The 26,496-nt window shown below is 39.4% G+C and overlaps 1 protein-coding gene across 1 annotated transcript; it reads right to left on the bottom strand.

Annotated features, from left to right (window-relative positions):
• Positions 1-577: 577 nt before the first annotated feature.
• Positions 578-26,496, bottom strand: LOC147339581 (hatching enzyme 1.2-like). The gene is made up of 11 exons (XM_086296385.1): positions 25,954-26,496; positions 11,940-12,044; positions 11,663-11,693; positions 11,388-11,453; positions 11,085-11,234; positions 9,780-9,897; positions 9,469-9,647; positions 7,733-7,814; positions 6,899-7,023; positions 1,116-1,164; positions 578-804 (listed from the first exon to the last, which is right to left on the bottom strand). Exons 2-10 carry the CDS (start codon positions 12,000-12,002, stop codon positions 1,121-1,123), a joined length of 858 nt encoding a protein of 285 aa, XP_086152511.1. The 5' UTR covers positions 12,003-12,044; positions 25,954-26,496; the 3' UTR covers positions 578-804; positions 1,116-1,120.

Below are 26,496 nucleotides of genomic sequence, written 5' to 3'. Positions count from 1 at the left end.
TTGTAGGGTCTTTATCTTAAACATAAAGCACCATGAGGCGACTGTTGTTTGGATTTGGTACTGTATAAACAAAATTAAAGTGACAGTCCAAAATAAAGTCATTTTAATGAAATTCTTATTTACTCATTGTGAATAAAGTACAGCAGTACATAACACATTTGATTGATGATTGGTGGTTGATTTATTTAAACTAATATAATCATCCTGCTGCAACCAGGTTTCTGTAAGTCAGAGTAAATCAATTTGTTGATCAATTATTAATTCTTGTACTAACAGAGAGAGCAAACCCCAAGTTAGCAGTTCAGTCAACAGTAAAGCAACATGGAGCGAAGGCGGTGTGCATTTCACTTACTCTTTTGACTGGCCTTACTCTTACTTTGAGGAGAGTAATACTGGGAAAATAATATTGTTTTTCTCACTGAAAGCCATTTCCACTCTGTTTGACTGTTACTTAAGTAGATTAACCTTTGGTTTTATATCTTTTTGTCAGGAAAATACTAGTACAAGACTGAGTTCATATCTTTACTTGTTAAATGTGTATTTTTGACCTGTAGACTTGTAGGATTTGTGGAATAAAGAAACAAACTTACTAGAAATGAAAATGAATGTTTATTTTTGTTCATTTTTTAGTATTTCATACAGCTGACTAGCAATTACACAAGCGTGATTGGGATTAAGTCAACGGACAGGTGAAAAGTATAGACAATGATACATTTTCATTTCTCATTTTAAACAAAGCTATTTCAGGCAAATTTGAAAAGCATAAAATTCAAGCTGCATCAATCTCTCCCATCTCTTGGTTGTCTGTGGAAACAGAAAGAAGATGTTACACATATGTAGTATCTGCACAAAAAAATCACAAACACAGGCTGTAAATTGAGGAGATGTGTTCGTCTGGTGTTCTGGTTTATATGCCTTTCACTCATCCCAGCTACATGCTTCTGACCCTGATCAATTAAAATATATGACATTTCATTGTTTTTTGTTTTAAACCAAATGTTTCCACTAAAGTTATCCTGACAAAGCTTTAATTGGTAAAATAAATGTATAGGAACATGATTTTCTATTATAATGAAGTAAACAAAATTCGAAAACATCCGAGCTTATTTACTTACTTTTTCTAGAACAACTTGTTCCTTTGCACAGGTATGGGCACATTTGAGCCTGTCAAACAACAAACAGAGAGAAATCTTTAAACGCTGCTGCATTTCTTTAAGACACCACATGAACATCTGAGTTTGATGAACAGTTTGATGTACTATATCTATGTTGGTGTTTACTAGTCTCCATGATTGTTCTGTGAAACTAGTGGAGGTAGAAAAGTAAGCCGGGGGCTGAGCAGATAGGTTGAAAGAATTTAAGGTCTTCAGCACACAAAGCAGATAATTAAATAAGCATGCTCTCATGGTTATGATATTCTGAAGCATATTATTATCTATAGACAATAATACCAAACAGAAATTGCTTCCTCTTCCCTCCATTTTGCATCACCCAATGTCAGTTTTGTGTACATATTTGATCTTCAAACACGTTTTACCCCAGTGACGTTGGTTTTTCTGCTTGTTTGTTAACAGGATTCCAGGTTTTTGTGCTTGTCCCAACTTTTTCTATTTATATAATTATTATTTGAGGAGGAGACAGCTTCATAGTACAGTTACATTTTGTTTGAATTTTGAAAACCTCTCAACCTTTAAGCACAAATGGGTGCAGTAGTAGGTTTGGAAACTAAAGGTGGTGCAGAAAAACGGCAAGTAGACTGGCACTTATACAGTGTTTTTGTGCTCTAATTGAGCACTCAAAATTCTTATTAGCCAGTCGCACAAACATTCATGTAAATGCTCTTTCTTATACTTAAGTACCAGACACACATTTGCACAAATTTATCAATAGCGACTCAGAGTTCAGTATCTTGCTCAAGGTCATTTCAAAATACTTCTTGGTGTTGTCTCAGTCTGGAGTATCACTTCCTGTTCTATCTTACAGTGGTATTTTTGCATTGCTTATCTGTGTAGCCAATTTAATTAAAAACTTATAGATAACGTCTTATTTCATAGTGTAATCTTCCTGCGCTTTATCCAAAGCACACTCTGTTGAATCACCCACTAATTATATTTACAGTGTTCAGTCACTGTGTCTTTAGGGATTCGCTAGCTTAGCATTAGCTCTTCACCTGTCTCTCCTACTCTTTCCTGCTCAGATGTTTAGTTACCCCTTGGCCTACTTTACTAATAACTATACTTGTTATAAATGTAGCTTGTTTGTAGCTCCGGAGGCCCCGTCAGTTCTCTTCCATCGGATTTTCCCGAGCAGTTGGGAAAACATGATTGCTGAGTGATGGTGAGGAGGAAGCGTAGTCCTAAATAGAAGCCCCCGGTACACTACCAACCCAACCATGTGTTGAAGCATTTTTCCCCACATGGCGACACACCTGGAACATCTATACATCCATCCATTTTCTTCAGATTCTCTGGGGCCGGGTAGCAACCTAAGCAGAAAAGCCCAGACCTCCCTCTCCCTAGCTCAGGGGTGGGCAACTCCAGGCTTCGAGGGCCGGTGTCCCTGCAGGTTTTAGATGTGTCCTCGAACCAACACAGCTGATTTAAACGGCTAAATTAGCTCCTCAACCTGTCCTGAAGTTCTTCAGAGGCCTGGTAACGAACTAATCATGTGATTCAGGTGTGTTGACCCAAGGTGAGATCTAAAACCTGCAGGGACACCGGCCCTCGTGGACTGAGAATGCCCACCCCTGCCCTAGCTGCCTCCTCCAGCTTGTCCAGGGGAACACCAAGGAGTTCCCATACCACCCAAGAGATATTATCTAGAGTTGGATGTCTCGAGACTGGTCTTGGTCTCGAGACCACTTTTACGTGGTCTTGGTCTCGACTGACTTTGGTCTCGGTCTTGGTCTCGCTGTTTCGGTCTTGCATTCTCAAATCGACATAGTGTTCGGGAGATTTGGAGTCAACCATCAGCGGAGCGGGGGGGTGGCTTACTGGGCTTAAGCCCGGGTCATTTTTTCAGAAGCATGGGGTCTTTTGGAGTGTAATTTGTTAGTTAGATGCCTGACTGACAACTGTATAAAACAAAAACAACACACGAAGCTAGAGATGGACCGATCCGATATTACGTATCGGTATCGGTCCGATACTGACCTAAATTACTGGATCGGATATCGGAGAAAAATAAAAAATGTAATCCGATCCATTAAATATCACGAAAGCACCTCGCAAAACTTGCAACACGCCGTAACTCACCTCAGAACGTTAGCACTCGGAGCAGTATGCATCACGTGATAGAGCAGCTGTGGCATGCCGGACCTGTAGGTGGTCTGGATAGCATTTGGAGCTTCGCTAGCAACCTGGCATTTCATCTCCGACAAAGTTATCCCGAGAGAAGTAAAGCAAGTGTGTAAGTCCATCTCTGAATGTTTGTAAAGCATTCCCATGTTAAGCTTAACAAGCGACTGCCTCTTGCTCTCCGGCTGCTACTTCAATCATGAAACTGCTTAAATGATCAGCTGATCGGCTTTTCTGTCGTGAGTCCGTCTCTCTTGTTTGTTTTTGGCCCACTTTGCACCAGAAAGAGGAAACCAGCGGCTGAACAACAGCAGCACGTTTAAGCTTGATAAGCTGTTGTTAGAATTTATTTATTATTACTTTCTACTCGAGGATCTTTTTCTATGTAGCTGACGGCTGGTAACTGTGCAGGGGCGGATCTAGCAAAGTTTAGCCAGGGGGGCCGATAGGGCATGAACAGGGAAAAGGGGGCACAAAGACATACTTTTCTTTCTTATTCTCATTTAAAATGTCGAGCTTTTAATAAATAATTATCTGACACCCAAAGTTTAAATTTGATGTAAAATGTATAGAAGTCCATTACTGTATATAGTGACTATTAAGTCTAATATATATACCCTAGTAAGCTATAGTACTTTTTCCTTTGGGAAGGTACCATCTGTGCAGTCTGCAATTTTGTTGAAGAAAGATGTTGAATCTATTTAATATTTCTTGAAAAATAATTGATTTCTGTGCATTTTTTTTCACACTGCATCAAATTAAGGTTGATTACGTCGATTAAGCATCATGAGGTGGAGCGTGAGGGGTGGTTCCCTATTTTTTATTTTTTTATTTTTGTTGTTGCTGGGAGTTGGAACCCTATTAGTTAGGTTGCTTAATATTTACGCTAAGTACTCTTTAAAATACCAGAATAGGGAGGATGGTGTAGGTCTAAGTTTATTAGATTGATCAGTATTGCTGAACTATGAAATATTTTTTTTGTATACAGGTATAACAGAATAGCTTTAGTGTAGTTGTTGTTTTAAACTTGAGTATGAACTTGCAGACTTGCAAAATGCAGCAAGATATTTTAAAAAACAGTTTTGTTGATTAAAAAACACTATATCGGATTCATATCGGTATCGGCAGATATCCAAATTTATGATATCGGTATCGGTATCGGACATAAAAAAGTGGTATCGTGCCATCTCTACACGAAGCACAGAGCGCACCGTCGTAAATTCCCCCTAATTTTGATATGATCCGAGCTCAGGCACTAGGCGACTGAGCACAGCACACATGTGAGCGAGAAGCTGCTGCCTGCGAGTTTGCTGCAGACAGAGGAGAGCTTAAGTTTGACCAGGTACCAAAGCAAATCATTCATACTGAACTAATAATGTAAATATGACGGTGTATCACAAAAGATTGATATCAAACTGATCACTTGGTTGCGTTACTTGCTCTTCGAGTGAATCAACAAATAGACAAATAAAAAGCCGAACAGCAACGCTGATTTTTTAGAGTCTTAGCTTTCATTTCATATTTTCAGTTGTTTCCCTCCACGGCTAAACAAACCCTCTCAATCGGTTTCAGTTGTGTACTGATGAACACAACAATGGACATAAGGAGCTTCTTTCAAAGAAAAAACTCTGGTAGATGTTATTTTATATATTATGCTTTGGATGTTGTTCAGTATATCTATGCAAAACAAGAGGGATTTCAATACACAGCAGGATATTCACAGTTGAAACCAGATGTTTACACTTTATGGAAAAAACATAAAAACTTTTTTTTACTGTTAAACATCAGTTTAGAGTAAACTTCTGTTTTAGATAAATAAATATTGAAATATCTTTCGAATTAGTTAAATGTCAGAATAAAGAGAGACAGAGCTTCTATTTTTATCACTTTCATCAAATGTAGGAGTACATATACACTAAGTTTATTGTTAATTAATAATAAAACTCCAGACGATTCCATTCTGAGCTGAAGAAGCTTCTGATTGGTTCGTAGAGTCCATGTGAGTAAACTGGTGGCACAGCTGTGGATGCATATAAGGCAAAACACAGAGCCTGTTTCTGTGACATGGGAACATCAGGAGATGTCAACCAAAACACCAGGAACAGAACTGTGGAGCTCCATAAGTGTGGCTCAGTTTGAATACAATTTGGTGCCATTTGCAATTAAGAAATACAGACAGTTTGATGCAGCCCCGACTTTGTTCTGCCTTGCTGCTTAATTAAAAAAATAGTTTAAGGTGTCCTGCATATGTGATTTTTTTTTCCTATATGAAGTCATTCTTTTTTGAACAAAACTCAAAATAGAGCCTGATAATCTTTCAGTCATTTCTACCCTCACCTAATTTCCTTAAATTCCTGTGTGAGAGCTGCTCGGCTCTCACACAGGGGCTCAGCTATGCTCCAATTCCTCCATACTGTGGCCAATCACATGCGAGGATATAGGATAATATCATTATGTGAAAAACAGAGAGGGTGAGAGACGCGACAGTCACGTGGAGCGTGCGTCTGTCCTCTCAGTGAGTAAGATAGTGGACAGCGGTGAGGAGGGCTGTGTGAAAGCAAAAACACATAAATATGCCTGACACCCGTAAACGAAACAGCATCTGGCTGCAGTTTAAAGACTTTTTTTGTCTCGGTCTTTGTCTCATCTTAACTTGGTTATTTCTTGGTCTCGGATTAGGCGGTCTTGACTACAAGTGTAATATTATCTCACCAGTGGGTCTACTCCAGGGCTTGTCCCAGTGGGACATGCCCAGAACACCTCACCCAGGAGGCATCCTTGTCAGATGCCCGAACAACCTCAACTGGCTTCGTCCGATGTGGAGGAGCAGCGGCTCTACTCTGAACCCCTCCCGGATGGCTGAAATCCTCACCCTATCTCTAGGGTAGAGGGCAGCCACCCTTTGGAGGAAGCTCATTTCTGACGCTTGTATCCACAATCTCATTCTTTCGGTCACTACCCAAAGCTCGTGACCATAGGTGAGAGCAGGGACATAAATCCACCAGTAAATCGAGAGCCTCAGACTTGGATGTTCTGACTTCCTGTCTGTTCACACTCTGGTGCTAACCACTCCAAACAAAATCAAACAAAATTGGTGTCAATCAATTGTGCTACATTTCTGCTGGTTTGTGCTACAAAAATTTTCGTTTGTGCCGCTATCATTTTAAAGATATTATCTAAAGTTTTTAGAGAACTCACACATGCACTGATAAACACAGTCCCACCCACATTCCAAGGATTCCCTCTATAAACCACCACTGTGCAATAACTATTTATATGTAAATACTGTCCAATACTGTCCAAGTGCTGCAGAAACTAAAACTCACTTCCTGCAACCTCCATCCGGTCGAAGCAGATGGCTGCCATGACCTCTGTTTACTTGTTTATAAGACAGGAGGGAGGTCTTTACCTTACAATATAAAGTGCTTTGAGGCAACTGTTGTTGTGATTTGACGCTATAAAAATAAAATTGAATTAAACTAATTGAATTTAGAGTGGAGTAGCCAAGAACTGAACCACTGACCTTCCAACTGTTAATCCAGCTTCCTTTTTTCTTTATAAAAAAGGAAAGAAAAAGAAACGAAAAGAAACGAGGTACATACTGCAGGTATAAAGGCGATTCACTCGAAGGATGTCATTGGCACTCATCTCTGTAGCTCTGCCAATGGCTACATTCTCATCGGGTATGGGAACGATGGTTGGCTCCCTGTCTCTTGAGAAGGCAAACCTGGGGTGCAAACACACAGTAGTAAGGCAAATTGTGATTGTAGTCTCAAACAAGTGTCATTATAACAACTACAAAGAGAAGGCTAAAAACATGAAATTATAATATGGGCTTCAGCTTGAGCAATGCAGCAGGGAAAGGTCAGTCGAGAGGATTATCTACCTAATTATTACCTAATTGACTCTGCCAAACAGAGTCCTTATTGCCATTTCAAACATTTAACAGAATGGGATATAAATGTTTCAAGGTTTATCATCTGCCCAAAAAGAGCCCAAAGGCAAAGTCCTGCACGCCATTATTGTCCATCATGTAGCATTTGCTCGTTAGGCAGCAAGCTAGCACTCTGTGACGAGCTAATGTGGCTTTTGTCTATAAATGTGTGCGTTGTAGGCAGCTGCAATATTATTACTGATAATAAAATTATCATCATTATTATTGTTATTATTATTATTGTTATAGCACTCAATGTGTAAACTGTTTCATTGGTTACCACAGCTTTATACTGGTTTGAATTACTGGTTTTCTCAATGGCCAGTGTGGTAAGAGAAGTTGATTACAACACACATGTACACAGGATGTAGAAAATTAAAATCTTGAAAATGAAAGGACTGAAAACAGATAAAACTGTGTCAAATAAAACTGTGTTATTATGACATAATTTTTAAATAAATATACATTTGAAGCATGTTCAGGGAGTGAACTGATATCTTACCTTCCATAGTGCATAACAGAGTTGTAGTCATAGGGAGTATCAAGGTTCCTTGTGTTGATTTTCCTAAAGTTATGCTCCATCCCTGTGGGGGTTCAAACAACTCAGTCAATGTTTGTCTCTTACTCCAGGCTGAGCATTAAAATGTCACAAAAGTTCAGTTCACCCTACAGCTGTGTGAGAGCACCTGGGTAACTTTTTTCCTTTGCACAAAAACAAAGAAATCTATTGATTTGTGTCCATGGACACAAGAGCTTTCCAGCTTTAAAGAGAGAGCTCTCCATATGGACATGGGAGGGCTGGGACAGTTGTAAGTCATTTCACCTTGCGCTTCCACATAGTGACTTGTGCATTTATTTTGATGCTACTTTTACACTTAAGAGGTGTGACTTCTTTTGCTGCTGACTTCCATTTTGAATAATGTTTGCCTATGTTAACCCTTTCACGCATGGTGGTTGCTACAGTTTACAGCTATTTAAAGGCTGTGTTCTTGTATTTGTGTCACTGCTGATGGTATACTTGCAAAATAAACCATTACACACTGATGTGTCACACCCACTGGTCGTTTAATGTTACAATAGATGTATGAAATGTTTCATTGTAATTTTATTATTTAACCCTGTCATGCATGAATTATGACAAACTCAATCAGGATTTATTTGTGTTCATCTTTTCATGCCTAAAGATGAATACAAATACTTAAGAAAATAAATCCTGATTGAGTTTGTCATAATTCATGCATGACAGGGTTAATATACAAAAACTACTCAGGTTTGGACAATAAAATTACTTGGTTAACTTTAATACTTTTTGTTAATATTCAATTCAATTTTATTTATACAGCACCAAAGCATAACAAGGCACTTTATATTGAAAGGTAGACCCTCCAATAATACATACAGAGAAAAACCCAACAATCATATGACCCCCTTTGAGCAAGCACTCTGGCGACAGTGGCTCAGGGAGGGGCGCCATCCGCCGTGACAGGTTGGGGTGAGTGAAGGAATGCAGGTCAAAAGACTAATATACAACACATATCCATCCATCCATTCGCGTCCACTTATCCTTTTCAGGGTCGCGGGGGGCGCTGGAGCCTATCCCAGCTGTCATAGGGCGAGAGGCGGGGTACACCCTGGACAGGTCGCCAGTCTGTCGCAGGGCCAACACACAGGGACAGACAACCATTCACACTCACATTCACACCTATGGGCAATTTGGATTAACCAATTAACCTATCCCCACAAGCTGCATGTCTTTGGACGGTGGGAGGAAGCCGGAGTACCCGGAGAGAACCCACGCAAACACGGGGAGAACATGCAAACTCCACACAGAAAGACCCCGGCCTGATGGTGGAATTGAACTCAGGACCTTCTTGCTGTGCGGCAGCAGTGCTAACCACCGTGCCACCGTGCTGCACACACATATACATACATCTTTTTTTGAAAAGCACAGAGGAACAAAACATTCTTCCAATTCAAATAGATTAGTCTCAAACTTATAAATAAATTTAATAAATAAATAAAAGAATTCCACAGACAGATTTGATTATTGTGAATGTTTCACATTTTGCCCTACATTGTTTGTACTTTGGGTTGTTTGAAATATTCTAAAAAAACATGATTATTGCTCTACTGTTGGTAAATGAACTGTCATTTATGTAGAAGTTTTTTTTGTCATCCTGACCACTTAAAGATTTTTTCTGACTGTTGTTTCTGGCTGTTGTTTGTCATGTGACCCACCTGGGATGACGTTCTCTAGCAAGATGCGTACATGTTGGTCTCTGTCTGAACGCGTCTGTTCATGGTCGAAGCCCAGGGCATGGAGCACCTCGTGTTGGACTATCTGGTGGAAAACACAGCCCTGGCGACTCAGTGACACTATCTGGCCACCCCCACGACGCCCAACAAAAGAGTAACACCTGAAAAAGAGCGGTAAATAAAAATTTTATGACAAACCAGTAAAACAGCTTCCTCACTCAGAACATCCTGCGTTAGATGAAAAGTTTGCCTGTAGAATTCAAGTATAAATGCCTACTTTGTGTTGGACTTACCCATCACGAGACTGAATGTCCAGAAAGTCTCTTTCTCCGCTCTGGGGCCTAAAGCTGACGCACGTGGCTGCTTCAAATGACCTCAGACCTTGCTCGATGACGTCACGTTCCCTGCGGGCTTCACAGAAAAACATGTATTGTGGTTCTAGTTTGTTGTGGCATTATATTCAACTAAGACTGAGCACAATGCTGCTACTCCTGAGTAACTGCTTACTACTTACACTGGCCTATAAATCAATCAAATCTATGTTACTGCCTCAAAATCAGCTGATGTTTTTGTACAACTTTAATGAATTTATAGAAAGCATAAAATATTCTTCATTATGTTGGCTTGAAGCTTGTAAAGATTGGTCATAACATTGAACTGCTCCCCCCCAGTATCTTTGATGTGGCATAGCTAACAGAAATTTTCAGGGTAAAATACATCTGTCCCATTTTATCTACATATCTTAACTATAACTAACTTTGAGTGTTATTATATTGGGATATATCATAGGTTCAATAACAAGACACCCCCAGTGTAATGTCTGTGGCACTCTGGATGCTTTGTCAGGTAATTCCCTGGAGAAAACTTGTCAAACTTGCCAAAAAAAATAAATAATTTTTTTTGATTGTGACACTGGAAGAAGGTGTAAATTTTATTTGTAGTTTCCTCTAACTAGTTCCTGCACTTTTGAATTAAAGAGCGCCTCTTGGGTTGGATTGAGCCAAAAGCACAATGGAAGGAAAAAGGCATTAGAACCGAGAAAACAGCAATTTTATCTGCAACATTAAGGTCTTCAAAATTGCGACTGAATATCTTGTATCAGTCTCCATGCTAAGCTTTGGCAAAGCTTTATATATAATTTTATATTACATCTATCTGATACAGATTGATGTATATTTAGGTTGTTTTTTTTTATATATCGGAGGAAATTTATGTGTAACTGACTAATTCCTTTTTTAATAAACTGTCCTTTTCAGTTTCCTTGGTAGTATTTTTAAACTCTTTGTATTCTCTGTACACAAAAACCTTTCTGTATGTCATTAAAATACTTGTTTAGTGTTTAGTCTTTTGACCAAACAGCTGTATTTGAAGCCCTGAGATGAGAACCCGTTGATTTCTCTTTGTATTTAGAGGACACTAAAATGTGGAATCTCAGAGGGAAAAGGTTTGGGAAGCAGCTTTGCCCACTAATGGAAAAAAAAACAAACCCCAAAACAAACCCTACAGACGGAGAAAATCATTCTAATAGTTTTCAGTTAAACCTGAAAAATTAGCAGAAAGCTCAATAAAAAGGAATGTTTCCATGTATCTAGACTTACAGTACTGGTCGGAGATTCGATAAGGTACAACAACGCTGCCATTGTTTTTAGGCCACAAACAGCCTCGAGCCGTACACGGATCAGCGTTCTGTAGACCTGTTGGCACTGCTATGTCTCCAAATATGACCAGAGGTTCATCCAAGTTCTTTCCTGTAAAGTATGGAAAGAAAAACATATTTTCCGTGTACTTTCGATGGTTTCATTAACACATCAACTCAGTTTTTAAGGTTAGCCCCTGGATGTTGTTACTAAAGCTGTATATTTACTACTGATGAATAGGAACTGAAGTGAAGTTGAACATACCAAGATTAGCATTAGCCTTCTCCAGCAGTGTCGAGATACTGAAATCATCACCCTCAGTGTTGTTTCCTGTTCAATATGAAGCACATATGTTTGACTGTTCTATAAGGACAAGGTCACATGTTACAACATCACAAAGACATGTCAAGGAGTCAGGCAAATCCAATATGGACCAATTATAATAAATAAATAAATGAATACAAATCAACATGAATAAGAGCATATCTCATAGTGTGATGACATACAAGTGCTAAATGTAAAAAATAGCAAAGTCTTACCGGAGTTTTCAACACTTTTTTTAAAAGGTGCCTGTAATAAGATAAAAGGGTTTATAAGGACTAGTATTTGATTTGTTTGCAAGTTCAAAAATGCTTGAAGATTAAAATTGCAAATTCCAATTTATACAATAAATTAATAAAATGAAAAACAGAAGTATTCTCTTTGTGTTCTTATGTTTTGTTTTGAAGAAAGCTTGTATTCCATTTTAACAAAATAAAACATCTTGGTCAAATCAGAGAGGAAATCTACGTCTGCATACTTAACTACAACGCTTACCTCTATAACAAAAGTGTGGGCGAAGCACAAGAACACGCTGAGCACAGCCGCCTGGAGGATCATGGCTGGTTACTGAAGAAGAGCAGCCGACTGAGAAAATACCTGCTGAAAACACAAGTGTTCGGCTTATATAGTTAGAAAGGCCAGCTGAATTCTGTCCTAATATGGCATGCTGTTCAACCAGTACTCATTACTCAACTGAAAATGACAGTTGTTACTTAAACACGTCTGTTTCAACATATTATGAAATTAGACAAAAAGGCTGTTGCTGTCTTTATATTATGTCACAGTCCAAATATTATAGTTACCATCAATGTATTTAAATCTGTCAAACATGGTGGAGGAGTGTTATGGCACAGGCATGTATGTGCGGCTGTTAGTGGCACGGGGTCAGTGTTCACTGAAGATGTGGTTGCTGATAGAAGTTATAGGGTGAATTCTTAAGTTTACAGCCTTATACTCTGCTAACATTTAGCCAACTGCTTCAAAACTCTCCTAGTGACTAACCAGAGCATGCTGTTCATTTTCTGAAGATGAAATTGGAACAGCCTGAAGACAATCTCAGGACAAAAACCAACCTCCCAGGCTGCAGGAGACTTGGGGTGGGTGAATGACCTAAATAAATATTTTAATAGGTTTGATCAAATGCCCACCACAGCATCGTCCCCCCTGCTGCAATCTCCTTCATCTTCAGGGACCGCCTGTCCTTCATCTCAGGACTTCACACCTCTCAGCTCCCAGCCATCACACCCACCCCAGGCTTCTGTGGACTCCAACATACACACCCCTCCCCCAAAATCCACTCTTTCTATCTCAGCACTTCAAGTGAGGAATGAGCTTCGCAAGATCAAGGTGCAGAAGGCTGCAGGTCCAGATGGCGTCAGCTCCAGGCTCCTGAGACGCTGTGCAGATGAACTGTGTGGCATCCTAGGATATCTGTTCAACCTGAGCCTGTCACTGGGGAAAGTACCACAGCTGTGGAAGACCTCCTGTGGTACCGGTACTAAAGACCTCCCGTCCCAAGGACCTCAGCAGCTACAGGCCGGTAGCCCTGACATCGCATCTGATGAAGACCCTCGAGAGGTTGGTTCTAAACCATCTGCGCTCCCTGGTGAGGTCTTCATTGGATCCGCTGCAGTTTGCTTACCAGCCTGGCATCGGGGTGGAGGACGCCATCATCTACCTCCTGCACCGAGCTCTGACTCACCTGGAGAAGCCTGGAAGCTCTGTGAGGATCATGTTCTTTGATTTCTCCAGTGCTTTCAACACCATCCAGCCACGACTTCTGAGAGACAGGCTGGAGCTATTGGGAGTGGACCACCACATGTCCCAGTGGATACTGGACTACCTCACAGGACGTCCACAGTATGTGAACATCCAGGGAGTGGACATTGAGATAGTGGACTCTTATAGGTACCTGGGTGTTCACCTGAGTAATAAACTGGACTGGAGTCACAACACTGATGCTCTTTACAGGAAGGGTCAGAGCAGACGCTACCTGCTGAGGCGGCTGAGGTCATTTGGAGTCCAGGGAGCGCTTTTAAAGACCTTCTATGACTCTGTGGTGGCATCTGTCATTTTTTACAGTGTGGTTTGTTGGAGCAGCAGTTTATCTGCAGCTGAGAGGAAGAGGTTGGATAAACTCATGAGGAAGGCCAGCTGTGTTCTGGGATGCACCCTGGACCCAGTGCAGGTGGTGGGAGACAGAAGGACTGTGGCCAAAATAGCATCTCTGATGGACAGAGTCTCCCACCCCATGCATGTAGATGTTGCTGCAGAGCTGCTTCAGTGACAGACTGCTGCATCCTCGATGCATGAAGGAGCGTTTCTGCAGCTCCTTCCTCCCTGCAGCTGTCAGACTGTACAATCAGAACTGCTCCCAACAAACACAGATGTTCACATCTGCGCTGTAACTGCAATAAGTTAATTAACCGATTCGCAGTACAACCTGGTTTGCCTCTTATCTGTAGTTATTTTTATTTTATTTAATAACTGTACAGTACTCTCTGTATATAGTAACCACTGTCCTTAATGTAAATATGTAAGAAAAATTGTGTATGTTTCTGTCCTGTGTCCTGTTTGTTTGTATATGTGTCTTTTTGGCCGCTGTTACAACCAAATTTCCCCTTGTGGGACAATTAAAGGATTATTCTATTCTGTTCTATTCTAAATTGGAGGTGTCTGCAATAAAGGCACTGACATTTTCATTGGAGTAATGAAAAAAATCAGATTTTTCCTGTTGCTTTTGAGTCTCTGCTCATTTCAGAGACTGCCATTCCTAAACAGTCAACGCAAATGTTTTGTTAAACCCCTTAAATTAAAGTCTTTGCTTCAGTCACATCTTGATTGTTTAATTTAAACTACAAAGTGGTGATGTACTGAGGTATAAGTACAAAAGCCAATTTTGTGTTTATATACTTCTCCAAATTGTGGGCACAATTGCATTGTGTCCTGTTTACACATAGTTTTGCAAAAGCAGAAGCAGTGAATATGAGAAAACAGCCATTGCATGCACTACGAATCAGTACACTAAAAAAAAAAAAGATCCTTTGAATTAATTAAATTTTATCCTGCCACCATATTTCCATCTAAAATTTTAAGTTTGCTGCAGGTGTCTCGATTAGTTCAATGAACATGGCATTAACATGGCACGCTCACCAGTTAAATTTCATTTGGTTATGTAGCTTTAATTTATTAACCTTTCATTGAGTCCAAATATTTGGTTTTAGAAAATCTGTCAGGATTTGTGTTAATTTACTGAGCATCAGTGAAAAATACATCAAAGCGAAAACTATATCAACTATTATGTACTTTGTGTCAGTGTCAGTCTTATTAAATGAATTATTAAACAGAAAACATGATGAATATCAATGTTGTTTCGATTATATTCCTTTACTTAGATATCAAAGTTTACCAAAGATAAAGTGCATTATTAATACATCCAAAGAAAAGTAACATTTCTTCTGCAATTGTCCAACATTGTTGTTCGAACTAGTTCTTCCTCTTTCAACCCATTTCTTCAGTTGCTGGTACACCCCACAAACCACAGAATTAACTAAGAGTCATTTTGTGCTGAGGATGTTCAGCACTGTCTTAGATTTGTATCGTTGTATGCTGGTAAAGCAACACTCCTGGCTGTTTCCATTACTGCTGTCTGTGGAGGGGTGAATTTAAGTGCTAAAAGGGGTGAATCAGGATTTGTTAACATGAATATTTCACAGTTCATGAGCACACAAAAACTAGAAAAATGTTGCGTTAGTAAAAGTCACCACATGTAGTATTTTACTCTCCGTTTGGAAAACTTTGTTGAAGCAACCAGTTAAAATCAATATTTGACTCAGTGTCCCACTAAATCTGTTTTAAGCAACACGTAAACGCTAATTTTATTTTTCCTTAACGTCTGCATCATTGCTATACTTTTTTGAATGTTATAAAAATCCCAAGTTAGCCACTTTTATACATAAGCATTTCACGCAGTACTGAAAAATGAAATACATTCATTTTTTACAGCCAATTAAAAAATACAGTTTAAAAATAACTGATGTTTTTATATTTTTTATAACATATTTAATATACCCCAGGCCCAGATGGGCTGCCGACAGAAATTTATAGGGAATTTAAAACTAAACTGCTGTCCCCTCTTTTTGACATGTTTTCGGATTCATTTGAAAAGGGAATCCTTCCGGTCTCATTAAGAGGAGCCCTGATAACTTTACTGCCCAAACCTGGTAAACCGTGCAATAAATGTGGTAACCTAAGACCGATAAGTCTCCTTAATGTGGATCTAAAGATACTTTGCAAAATTTTGGCTCGAAGACTGGAGAGATTTTTACCTGATCTAATTACCTGTGATCAGAATGGGTTTATTGCGGGTAGACAGGGATTTCATAATGTGAGAAGAGTGTTGGATATTCTTCATAGTCAGGAGGGAAAACCGGACACTGCTCTACTATCATTAGATGCCGAAAAGGCCTTTGATAGAGTTGAGTGGCCCTATTTATTTGAAATATTAAAAAGATTTGGCTGTGGGGATCATTTCTGTCGGTGGATTAGACTTTTATATAATGAGCCATATGCTGAAATACTGACAAATGGAATTATATCTAAACCATTTGAAATCAAACGGGGCTGTAGACAAGGGTGCCCTTTGTCCCCTTTATTGTTTATTTTAGCAATCGAACCGTTTGCCATTGCGGTGCGGTCCCATAAGAGCATAACTGGTCTATCAGTAAACCAACAGGAACACAGAATTGCTTTGTTTGCAGATGCTGTTATTCTTTTCTTGGAAAAGCTGAAGGAGTCTATCCCAGCCTTGTTGGATCTACTACACGTATTTGGACGGATTTCAGGATATAAAGTGAACAAAGAAAAATCTTCACTAATGATACTTAACTCAGAAGAGAGAGAGGGTGCTGGAAATTCTTTCCAATTCAAAATGGTAGACTGTTTTACCTATCTGGGGATTAAGATAGTGCCATGTTTGAGAGACATTGTTGGAGCTAACTACACCCCTATGGTAGACTCAATCACCTCATCCCTAGATAGATGGAAGCCCTTGCCCTTGTCACTTATAGCGAGAATTAATGTTCTTAAGTTAAACATAATGCCCAAACTTTTGTACCTGTTCCAGAACATCCCATTGTCACCCCCTGCTAACTTATTTTCACACCTGAAGACAATTTTTGTACGTTTTTTGTGGAATGATAGACGACCAAGGCTCCGTTTATCACTCTTGTACTTACCGTATGAAAGAGGAGGCCTCAAATGTCCCAATCCACTTTGGTACTATTGGGCAGCCCAATTGAGGACTATGATGTATTATTTTACAGATAAATCCCCCCCGCCTTGGACAAATATGGAAAACAGTTCAGTACCTCTTCCCCTTCCCCAGTACCTATACTCAGCAAAAGTCAAAATGTTGAAAAAAAAAGACAAAAAATCCTATAGTCAGAAATATGATTATGATCTGGTATCAGGTTAAAAAATACCTGGGTGAACCCACCTCTTTCGCACGCTTTAGCCCAATATGGGGTAATCAATTTTTCCCTCCAGGCAGAGCAGACCCTGCTTTTGGGAAGTGGGCTGACAAAGGCTTAAAGACAATAGGGGATCTCGTGGGATCAGAGGGTGAGATTTTGATGTCATTTGAGGAGTTGATTTCCAAGTATGATATCCCATGCAAACACCGATTTAAATATCTACAAGTGAGAAACTTTATTAGATCATCTCAAAATCAGTGTTTGTCAATCCCTCCGCTTTCCACTTTGGAAACAGAAATGAAAAGAGATTGCTTTGGAAAGGGAATAATCTCCAAATTATATAATATGTTAGTAGAGGGTTCCCCTGAATCTTCTTTAGGAAAACTTAATGCCTGGAGGGAAGATTTACAGGAGGACTTATCCTCCGAAGACTGGGAGGAGGCATGTGCTGAAGCACAAACACAAACTACCAATACTTGTCTCAAAGTATTGCAATATAATTGGCTAATGAGGACGTATGTGACTCCAGAAAAGCTTAATAAGTATAATGGTGATATCCCAGACTTGTGTTTCAGGTGTGGAGAGGAGAAAGGGACGTTTTTCCACTGTGTCTGGCAATGCAATAAAGTACAACGGTTTTGGAAAGAGATTAAACAAGCTCTGGATATTATATTGGGTACACAACTAGCTCTTGACCCTAAACTTTTTATTTTAGGGTTATATCCTGATGGACATCTTATGTCTAGAAAGGTAATTACCGCCCTGGACTTGTGTCTACTGCTGGCAAAAAGAGTCATAGCACTCTCATGGAGGGAGACCAGTAAACCAAAATACATTAACTGGATTAAGGAATTGTCCACAACTTTACCTATGGAAAAAATTACTTAGATTATCAAGGGGAAACTACCACTTTTTCAAAACATCTGGGGTCCCTTTATGCAATACATGGGAAATGTGGATCTTGGCAGTATGGTGGATGGGGCAGATGGGGTGTAAATGTTGGTGGTCCTCTGCAGTTTCCTAAATTAATCTCTTTTATACTTGATCTTTAATGCTGTGTGAATTGTACATTTGAGTTTGTAACTTTGAACCATGCACAATAGTGTGCATGGTTGATGTTGAGCAACCCTTGGAAATAGAGAAGCTTATTATTATTATTATTATTATCATTATTTTTTTTTTTTTTGGGGGGGGGGGGGGGGGGGGGGGGGTTGTGTTTTCTTTTTCCTTTGTTTGACTAAGTTATTATTTACAGGTCATATAGTTCGTACTTCCACTTAACTGTTGCTCTCTAACACCTTATAAGTGTCTGATTTGCAAGGGAGGGCGATTGACTGTTATACAATAATTTAGCTGCCCTGGATGTCTCCTTTGCTGTGGAAGTACTCCAATTTCTGTATGTAATTCTGAAACGCAATAAAGATATTGTTGGAAAAAAACCAAAAAAAAACAAACATATTTAATATAAATTAAAAACTAAGACGCATAATTGGGTTTGTGAAATCCCATTTCTAAACCTTTAGATTAGCATTTGCAGCTTTGGTGTTTTGAGTCTGGCTGTAACTGCACACTCATTTGCTAAAATCTTGTTAATCACCTGTCATTAGCCAATGATATCCCAGATTATCCTGTTTTCTGCAACATTTTCTGCTGCACTTAATTTCAGTCCAAGGGATTCCTTCTGTTGAATCTATTAAAAATGCCAAAAATAACAGTTTGACAGCATAAAGTTGTATTTTTGCTCCAACAAAGAGCTTTTAGCTGAAAACCTGGTACATCTCAGTGTGCAGTGTGTTCTTAAAAAATCAAAGGAAACTGAACAAGTGGAGGATATATGTGCTATAGTTTACAGCAGATACTGTTCATCTGCTGTAAACTATCTACAGCAGATGAACAGTATCTCAAAGTCATGTCATTGCCCTTCAGCTGATCCATCGACTATTCACTGAAGCCTCATCAGAAATGGTCTCAGTGGAAGGGTGGCTATCAAGAAGCCATACTTAAGGAATACAAACAGGGAAAAAAGGCTGAGGTATACCACGTTACACAAGAACTGAACTGAAACAGAGTTAACGATAAACACGATTAAAAAAAACAAACACTAAAAACTGATAAAAACCCTGAAAACCATGAATTTCACACCCGAGTCTCAACTCTCGCGGCCCGGTACCAAACGACTCACGGACCAATACATGGCCTGGGGGGTGGGGACTGCTGTTGTAAGCTAAAGACCCTACGGTAATACAATAAAACAATGAGAATCCCAGCAATCATATGGCCCCTATGAGCAAGCGCTTTGGCGACAGTGGACAAAGAACAGGAAGAAACCTCCGGCAGAACCAGGCTCAGGGAGGGGGGTCATCTGCCATGAGCGGTTAGGGGTGAGCGGATGAAGAAAGGACAAAGATGTTGTAAAAGAGAGACAAAAATTAATAATAACTAATAATTAAATGCAGAGAGGTGAATGAACAAAAATGAACATACAGCCAATGAAGAGAAGCCAGCACAGGAGAAATCTGCTCTCTTTCTAGTCCCTGTCAGGACTCCTGCTGCAGCATTTTGGATTAGCTGAAGGCTTTTCAGGGAGTTTTTAGGACTTCCTGATAATAACGAATTACAGTCGTCCAGCCTGGAAGTAATAAATGCATGAACTAGTTTTGCAGCGTCACTCTGAGACAGGACATTTCTAGTTTTAGAGATACTCAGCTCTTTCTGGGACAGTGGCGCGGCTGCCCCTCTGTTGGTCTTCCTTGGTCTCTTGTGTTCTGGGGGCCTCTGGATGTCTGGAGTTTTGATCTCCTCCACACCTGCTTCATGCCCTGGAGGACGGGGCTGTGGCCCCCCCACACCCTCTAGCAGATCATTACATGAAGGAACCTTTTAAAAAAACAAGCGCGTCCATGCTCACAGGTGTACACACGGGTGATCACACCCACAAACTACACCCTTTTTGGCTCCTACCTCAAAGCACACTGTGTTCTGTTGATCTTATGTGCTGCACAATAATGTTTAACATTTAGTATTTACTGTCATATTCACATATATCATTGTGATGTTGTTTATTATGTTGCTCTTTTTTTTTCGTCTGCTTGTTTTCTTTTTTCTTTCTCAACAGGTGATCCAGGTGATCGATAGATGGATTTTTTGTCTGCTTATTTTGTTGGTTTTTGTTTTTTGCCCCTTATCCCCGTCCCTCTTCTCCGCTGTTTTTCTTTCCCTCTTTCTTTTCCCCAGTCAAGTCTGTCCCGTATTTAGCAAGTGAAAATAAAATAAACAATAAAAGGTGAATCAAATAAACCATTATGGGAAGGCTGGGATGGTCCATTTGGTAAAGTAAATCCGTTGGGCATCTTTGTTTGCCTTTAGACAATAATTCTGATGGCAAACGGGACAGGCAAAAGAAAGAAAAAAAGATACTGAGCAACTGGAAGAAAGCAGTCCTACATAATTGTTTAATTTGTGCATTAAAGGACATGTCCTGGTCAAAAATGACTCAAAGGTTCCTCACAGCGTTACTGGAGGCCAAAGTAATGACATCCAGAGTAAGAATCTGGTTAGAGACCAGATTTGTAAGATTTTCAGGGCCGAGTACAATAACCTCAGTTTTAACTAAATTTAGAAGCAGAAAGCTTGAGCACTGGGAGTGCTGACTCCCATCAGGCTTCTTCAATGAAAGTTCAGCTTATCCAAAAAGCTTGGGATTGTTTAAAAATCATGCAACGTGATATCCTTGATTTCTTTTTTACATTCTGTCTCTCACAGTTGACGTATACCCACAAACAAAAAAAATGTCATGGCGACTAAAACAATAGAAAGAAACACTTTCTAACTTAAAATCCCTTAATGGCTCTTAGTTTGGCCCTGATAGCTAACTGATAACAGCAGGATTGCATTTCTGGCTTTGACTCCAACTGTACTTAATGCTGCGACTAATAAAGTTTAATCACTGAAAAACTATTTATTGTTTTCATCTGATCATTTTATAGATTGCACATTTTCCCAACCTCAGTGTAGTTGAACATCTGAGGGCTAAAGTTGCAAAAGCCAGTTTTGTGTTTATCTACTTCTCCAAATTGTGGGCAGAATTGCATTGTGTCCGGTTTACACAAAATCAAAGCCCTTGCTTCATTCAGGTATTAGTTTTTATCACTCTCTGGTTCTCTTCTCTCTTCTTTGTTCTGTCTTCCTCTGCTCACCCCAACCGGTTATGGCAGATGGCCCATGTGATACTGTGATGCAGTACATGAATAAATATCCCTAGTTAAGGATACACAAACTCATAGTGGCTAGCAAAAAAACAAGGGTTAAAAAAAAGACGGTAACTAAAATAATACAAAGGCTATCTAACTCCAAACCCCCCATTCAGTTTGGCCCTATTAACTGATAACAGCAGGATTGCATTCTTTGACTCCAACTGAAGTGTAAACACTATGGAAATGCAGTTTAAACTCTATGCATATACATCTCCTTCACCAAGTCCACAGAGACTTAAACAAATCTGTTTTACCAAGGCATTTTCTAAGTACGTTAGCTGACTGCTTTTAGCATTTTTTATTTTATTTACTATTTTATTTATTTATATTTATTTTTATTTTTTATTTAAAACCTTTTTTTAAATGGAGAATCTGGATCAGGTTGTGGCTGAGGTGGTAGTGGTAGTTATCAGAAGGTTTATGAATTGGCCCAGACTCCTCTCTCAGACTTGTAGTAGGAAGTGCTCTGAGTGCTGTGCAGAAAGGGGCAACACAAGTGCCAGTCTGTTTGGACTGGCACTTGTGTAGCAGCTTTACAGTCTGTTGAGGAGCTGAGGATTGGCCCATCAACCACTCAGTTAGTAGATGGCTCTGTATTCTGAGCCACAGCTGCTCTCTAACAGTTAAGGACTTGTCTCCATGATGAGAATGTTTGTAACTTGCAGTTTTATGCTGTGTGTTTATATCTAAGGCCAAGCAACTGGAACTTTGTAGTCCACATAAAACAGGGTTTGGCCTGTGATGCTGGCAAGAGAAAAAGACCACAACTCACTATGGTGCCTCTCAGGTGCCCTCTAGTGGACAAACCACAATTGCACATTTCTGGGAAAGTGTGTAAAAGGATAACCACATTGGCACAACACTGCTAGGTGCTCTATAAAGAAGCAGGTTTTTAAATAACAGCAGCAACAGCCTTAATGAGTTTACCTGAAGTGACCAAAATAAAGGAAAGTGGGAAAAGAGAGGAGCAGTAACAGATCAGTCAATCACTCACACACAGAAATAATGTTTCATCCTTCCACTGATGTCACAGAAGTATCCTCAAGTAGAGTAACTGAATAAAGCGATTTTGAAAACGTACTTTTGTTGACGATGTATTCTCAGACTGATCCTTCATGTTGACACAGCTCAGACCAATTCAAGTCAGTTTTATTTATATAGTGCCAAATCAACACAGCCATCCACCCACTACCTCCTGGATTACTATCTACATCAGGGGTGTCAAACCTTGACGCAATTATGTCTGGCCCGCAAGATAATTTTATATGTCAGTTATTAATGGTGCGTCTGTATGTGGGAGTTGAATCTTCAACACTGCTGAGAATCCATCCAGGCAGAGGTGAGACATTATTTCAATCGGCACACAATGCGGTGAATCTCATGCAAGTAGACTTGGATCATACCATTACCATACCAGTGAAACAAGGAAGGGGGGATGACGTTTGGAAGACAGCCAGCATAGCGGTACAGGCCAGGTACACCCTTTCATGCATAGTGGTCTCTACAGTTACAGCTATTCAAAGGCTGTTTCCGTGTATTTGTGTCAGTGCTGATGGTACGCTTGTACATAAACCACTACATTGGGCACTGATGTGTCACTCCATACCCTGCCACACATTAAAAACACGCTGTACACCTAAGTGGACATGCAAAAAACTCTTTGAAAAGTACATGTTTAAAAAAAATGAAGTTCAAAAATCTTTTTTCATGCATAAATATGAATATTGAAAAAAATCTAGATTGAGGTTGTCATAATTCATGCGTGAAAGGGTTAAGAAGAGCAAAACATGTTTATGTTTACAAATTAGCCAGATGCAAGTAGCATCTGTTTATGAAAAGATGATCATTGTAGAGGAATTTTGTTAATTTTGTAATTGCAGAGGAAAAGAAAATCAAGGCCGTCTACCTATAAAAATACATAATGTGGAATAAAAATCCATAAGGAAGGCGGGATCTTTAATTAATTATCTATCCAGTTAATTTTGAAAGTATAATTTATTGTGATAACATCAAGAAAATGTGGTCCAGAAATTTCATCATCAGTCATCATTCATCAAGATTGATTGTTTCAGAAAATGAGTCCAGGTATTCCATACAAAATCTAGCAGAGCTTTATCTGTAGTTTCACATATATGAGGGATTATGCGATGGATGCTAGTCTTAGGATTCCTTCAGCCTTTGATAGTAAAAACCTTCCTTTTAATTTCAAATCTCATAGAAGTCACGAGTTTAATCTTTGTTAGTTTTTTCTAATATGGGATTGAAGTTATTGAAACATTGCTGTGATTCATGATGTTCAATATTAATGCCTAGAAAAGTAAGTGAATTTTTCACAGGGATATTTGAGACAGGATCAGCATTACACTCTTTAACTGCTTATAATTCACGCTTTTAAAGATTAGGACAAAGACCAGAAGCTTTAGAGAAGGATTCTAACAGACGAATTGCAGAAGTCTGTGAGTTATCTTTTAAAAACGATGTTGTGTCATCAGCAAGGTGACCAATAAGAATTGTCCTGTTAGTGATAGAAATGCTGCTTTATTTTATATGGGAGCAAAGCAGCTGAGCAACAAGAAGAAAAAGATGTGGTGCAATTGGACACCGTTCTCTGATGCCCCGTTGCACATCAAATCTGGATGAATAGAGCAGTTGGCATTCTAACAGCACTGCAAAAAAACTCCCCAAAGCAATGTCTGTTAAATAAATGGTGTAAAAACAAAGATAAGTGCCAAGATGGAATCATCAAGCAAATCTATTTTAGGTTTGAGAATTAATTGTCAGTAATCAATCCTCGAGTCATACTCCAGGGTAATGCACTAACTGATAGGCATTCATTAAACAGTTGTAATAAAACAGGAGCTAATTGAGGAGCTAATAATTTAAAGACTTCAGATGAGAAGCCATCTGTCCCTATTGATTTTTTATTTTTCAGCTGTCCTTTAGGGTAATAATGAAACATCACATAGATCCTCATCCTCATCTCAAATTCAAATTCAAATTCAAATTCAAATTCAAATTTTATTTGTCACACACACACAACCATACACAGTATGACATGGGGGTGAAATGCTTGTAGCTGTACAATGCCCGACCATTAAATGACAGAAGAAAAGTTTTACAATATTTACAATTTACTACAAAAATTTACAAATTAACTTAGGAATTTACAGTAAAGAATGTGCAAATAGCAGAAGAGATTATAAAGATAAGGATTATAAATTATAGGAATTATAGGATTATAGGAAATGTGTGGTGGTGCGTGTGGTGACGTGTGTGAGAGTCCGAATAGCCTGGGGGAAGAAGCTCCTCCTCATTCTCTCTGTTTTGGCCTTAAGGGAGCGGAAGCGCTTCCCAGACCTCATCTCAAGTTTGGGAGTGTTTTGTAAAGAGTTTAGAAACGCCAGATGAGTACTTGTATTCAATTTTGTATAATACTTTTCTAACTTATCAAGTAAGAGGAATTCTGCTCTGAATTGAACTCAGGGTTGCTGTAGTCAGACCTATATGGTCAGGACATACAGCAATATGAACAGACTGATGATCAGTTAGGGCAAGGAAAAAATTTTAACAGTATAATATTTTTAGAAAGCAAGTAATAGTCTAGTCTAGAAAGTCTTGTATTGTCCTTATTACTCCATATTTCTATTAAGTCAAATCTATCACTGAAAGGTAGTGCTGTCAGTTTTAATCTTGTTAAAATGACTACTGAAGATTAAGAATCTGAATCAGAATACTTTATTAATCCCCAAGGAAATTATGTGGTTACACTTGCTCCAAGACAGTAGGAACAGAGCAAACTAAATTAAATAATAAAATATAAAAGTTTAGAAAATATGATTTTATTGCTCAAATAGCTCAATTATAAATTTCCAGAATGTTACAGAAATGAAATATATATGATCAACATTTTACTCTAAACTGTAAAACTTGTTCTTTGTTATTTTCACTGTGTGCAAAAGGGTGTAGCTGTTGCACTGTGTACTGTGCATTAGATGGCAGAGTTGTACAAGGAGCAGAAGTGATTTCCTGTGCTGCTCAGGAGTGCATTTGGGTAATCTCAGTCTCTCACTGAACGTGTTCCTGTGACTGGCCAGAACGTGATGGAGTGGGTGGGAGGTGTTGTCCTAGCATTGTCCTTACCTTGGACAACATCTGCCACTCCAACACCACCTTCAGGGAGTCCAGCTCCATCCCCACAGTATTACGGGCCTTGCAGATCAGTTTGTTGAGTCTGTTGGTACCCTCAACATGCGGGCCTAGCATGCAATAGCATGGCATTGGCCACAACAGACTGAGTGTTGTCCAACAGATGTTAACAGACCTCAGCCACCTCAGAAAATTGAGACAACTCTGGCCCTTCCTGTGGACAGTGTTGGGAAGGTTACTTTTAAAATGTATTCCATTACAGATTACAGATTACATGCCCCAAAATGTATTCTGTAACGTATTCCGTTACGTTACTCAATGACAGTAACGTATTCTGAATACTTTGGATTACTTAATATATTATCATGCTTTTTACAACAACGTGAATGTACTATTGCTGTGTGATTTATTACTATTACTGAAGGTCCGCGACTCTGAACTGTAGTAAAGGGACCTCTGACTAATACGGCGGGGTCCCTGTCGGCTCGTAGCCGAAAAATAGCTTTACTTTGTTGTGTGGGTCAACTTTTCTTGCGACAGACAGAGAGAGGCGTTGAAAGGCTGCTCCAACGAAACTTATTGTTCCGGAGGAAAACACGAACATGGTGTACAGTCGAGTCTTAATAGCTTACTTACAACTGGGCTCGTCAGGCTCTCTTCTTGGCTGCAGTGGTTATTATTATATTTACATGCTTCCAGCTCCCGTTTTTCCTCGATGACAACTCGTACCTTTCCACTCCCCTTTTTCTCCCTCCTCGCTCACAGACACATAACGTGTATGGCAGTCCATTCTCCCTGCAACACGGACTACACTGCCCATGATGCTACATTCTTTAGAGCTATGCTTGTAGCATTCTGCCTGTTAGCTTAGCACAACAACAACAACGAAAAGGCGCTCTCTCACCCAGGAAACACACAGTCGCAGAGAGAGAGAGAGCGTCGCCCTGTAACCATGGCAACCGTAACGCTGCCGCCTGGAACAACAGAACGTAGCTATCAAACAAACCCAAACAGTCCTGACCCGCGACAATATGAAACAGGAAAGTACCGCAGTGTAATCCATTTATTTCAACAAAGTAACTGTATTCTGAATACCACCTTTTTAAACGGTAACTGTAACGGAATACAGTTACTCATATTTTGTATTTTAAATACGTAACGGCGGTACATGTATTCCGT

Source organism: Aulonocara sp. 'chitande type north' Nkhata Bay, linkage group LG1 (assembly GCF_057382095.1).
Source record: "Aulonocara sp. 'chitande type north' Nkhata Bay isolate Kocher_YH1m ecotype deep benthic linkage group LG1, A_spYH_male_GT1.1, whole genome shotgun sequence".
Taxonomy (NCBI): Eukaryota; Metazoa; Chordata; class Actinopteri; order Cichliformes; family Cichlidae; genus Aulonocara; species Aulonocara sp. 'chitande type north' Nkhata Bay.
The sequence above is the reverse complement of the archived record's forward strand: the minus strand, read 5'-3'. Positions and strand labels throughout refer to the sequence as shown.